At 65.1% G+C, this 1,981-nt stretch overlaps 1 protein-coding gene across 1 annotated transcript in view; it reads left to right on the top strand.

The window, feature by feature from the left end:
- The window catches only part of B4GALNT4 (beta-1,4-N-acetyl-galactosaminyltransferase 4), a 20,294-nt gene that overhangs the window by 6,946 nt on the left and 11,367 nt on the right, over positions 1 to 1,981 (top strand). Inside the window, exon 8 of the mRNA XM_019631077.1 lies at positions 1 to 861. Coding sequence (XP_019486622.1) covers positions 1 to 861 — 861 coding nt within the window. The remainder of the gene's footprint in view (positions 862 to 1,981) is intronic.

Below are 1,981 nucleotides of genomic sequence, written 5' to 3'. Positions count from 1 at the left end.
CATCCCGGCTCGGGCGGCCCCCACTGAAGCCCCCACCGAGGCGGGAGCCACCCCTCCCCTGTCCGCGCTTCCCAGCCCCAGGCACCAGTCCACCCCTAGGCGCTCCAGGGCGCTGAGCTGGGCCGCCAGGGCCAGGGCCCCACGCCCGCTGCCCCTCTTCCTGGGCCGTGCCCCACCTCCCCGCGCGGCACCCCGACAGCCACCCCCAAAGGTGTACGTGACACGGGTGCGCCCAGGCCTGCGCATGGCCCCCCCTGCCCTGGCGCCACTCAGCCCACGTGGCCCACCCTGGTCGCCCTTCCCCGGTGTCTTTCTGCGCCCCAGACCTCTCCCCAGGGTGCAGCTGCAGGCGCCCCCACGCCCACCCCGGTATCGAGGCCGCAGGACCGGCGGCTCCCAGGCCACAGAGCTGCGGCCTCCAGCCCGGGCGCAGGCCACCCAGGGGAGCTGGGAGGGCCAGGCTCGCGTGCTGGAACTCACGGCACCCACCTCGGACTTGAACTCATCGTCTGAAACGGGGCCTGTGACCTCCTTCCTGAGCTTGTCCCAGGTGTCCAGGCCACAGCTGCCTGGGGAGGGGGAAGAGGAGCAGGAGGGGGAGGAGGACGATGATGGGGCTCCGGGAGACGAGGCCATGTCGGAGGACAGCGAGGAGGCAGCTGGCCCGGCCCTCAGCCGCTGGCGCGAGGACGCCATCGACTGGCAGCGCACGTTCAGCGTGGGCGCGGTGGACTTCGAGCTGCTGCGCTCCGACTGGAACGACTTGCGCTGCAACGTGTCAGGGAACCTGCAGCTACCTGAGGCCGAGGCTGTGGACGTGGTGGCTCAGTATATGGAGCGGCTGAATGCACGCCACGGCGGGTATGGGGCGCATGGAAAGGGAGACCCTCAGACCTTACCCACAGCTGGTCTGGGAGTGGCACACACGACCCGAGGGAAGTCTCCTCTCCTTTCTGGGCTTCCTTAGCGTCCAGGGCCCTTGTCCATTGTGAGGACCCTCACCTCCCACCCCACCCCAGAGCTGGCTCCCCTGTCCTGCACCTCCACACCCCACCTTGTCACCTCGAACCTGGACCTAAGAGATGACTGAGCCACCCAGGCCTCTCCAGATAAGCACACCCAAAGGTCGAGCTAAGAGCCCCTAGACCCTCCTCTCCTGACACAGTTCTGCTAGGTCTTCCAAGAGGGGTCTCCACCTGGCTCTGGAGGGTGCAGTTTCTACCCCATTGACCCCAGTGGTCTCCCCCAGGCCACAGAAATCCAGTCCTGTCTCCACCCCAAGCAGGTAGGGGGTGGAGAGTAGGGGCCCCGGTTTGACCTCCAGGAAGGCATTGGGGGATTCAGAGTTGTGCCAGCCATGAAGAAGGGGCAGAACCTGCAATGACAGCAGTGACAAGCAAAGGCATTGGGACCGGAGGCCAGGGAGGCTGGTGGGAGGACTGAGAAGGGACAGTCGTGGCCCTGAAAGCCACACTCAGGAGTCATTTTTCTTGCCTGCCATACAAGGTCTGTGCAGGACAGGGGGCCTTGTTTGGGTTGAAGACACGCATATCGCTGCCTTGGAGGGGGGTGGGTGGAAGGGGAGCCCATGGGGACCATGACTGAGGGCTTGACATGACCACGATGTCACCATGGCAGTGATAGGATGGCCTGGATTGAGAGTGGGGGATGGGGGAGATTTGGTTCTAGGTGACAGAGGACAAGCCTGCCCTTTGCTCTAAGCTCATAGCAGCTCAGCATCCATGTCCCTCGGGCACAGGGGGGTGTGCTCAGCGGAGTGGTCATGGCCCTGGCCCCACCTTCTCCAAGAGATGCAAGGGTGTGGGGGGCCCCAAGGAGTGAGAGTGTAGACAGACCCAGAGCGTTTGGGGCAGGAAGTCCCTGACTTTTGGGGAGAGCCTGGCGGGGATGGCAGGGGTTAAAGAGAGGAGTCTGGACTCCTGGGAGGTCAGATGGGGCTCCTAGGGTAAGAGGCACTGGC

This window comes from Hipposideros armiger, unplaced genomic scaffold (assembly GCF_001890085.2).
Source record: "Hipposideros armiger isolate ML-2016 unplaced genomic scaffold, ASM189008v1 scaffold_983, whole genome shotgun sequence".
Lineage (NCBI taxonomy): Eukaryota > Metazoa > Chordata > Mammalia > Chiroptera > Hipposideridae > Hipposideros > Hipposideros armiger.
This window is presented reverse-complemented; position numbering and strand designations above follow the sequence as displayed.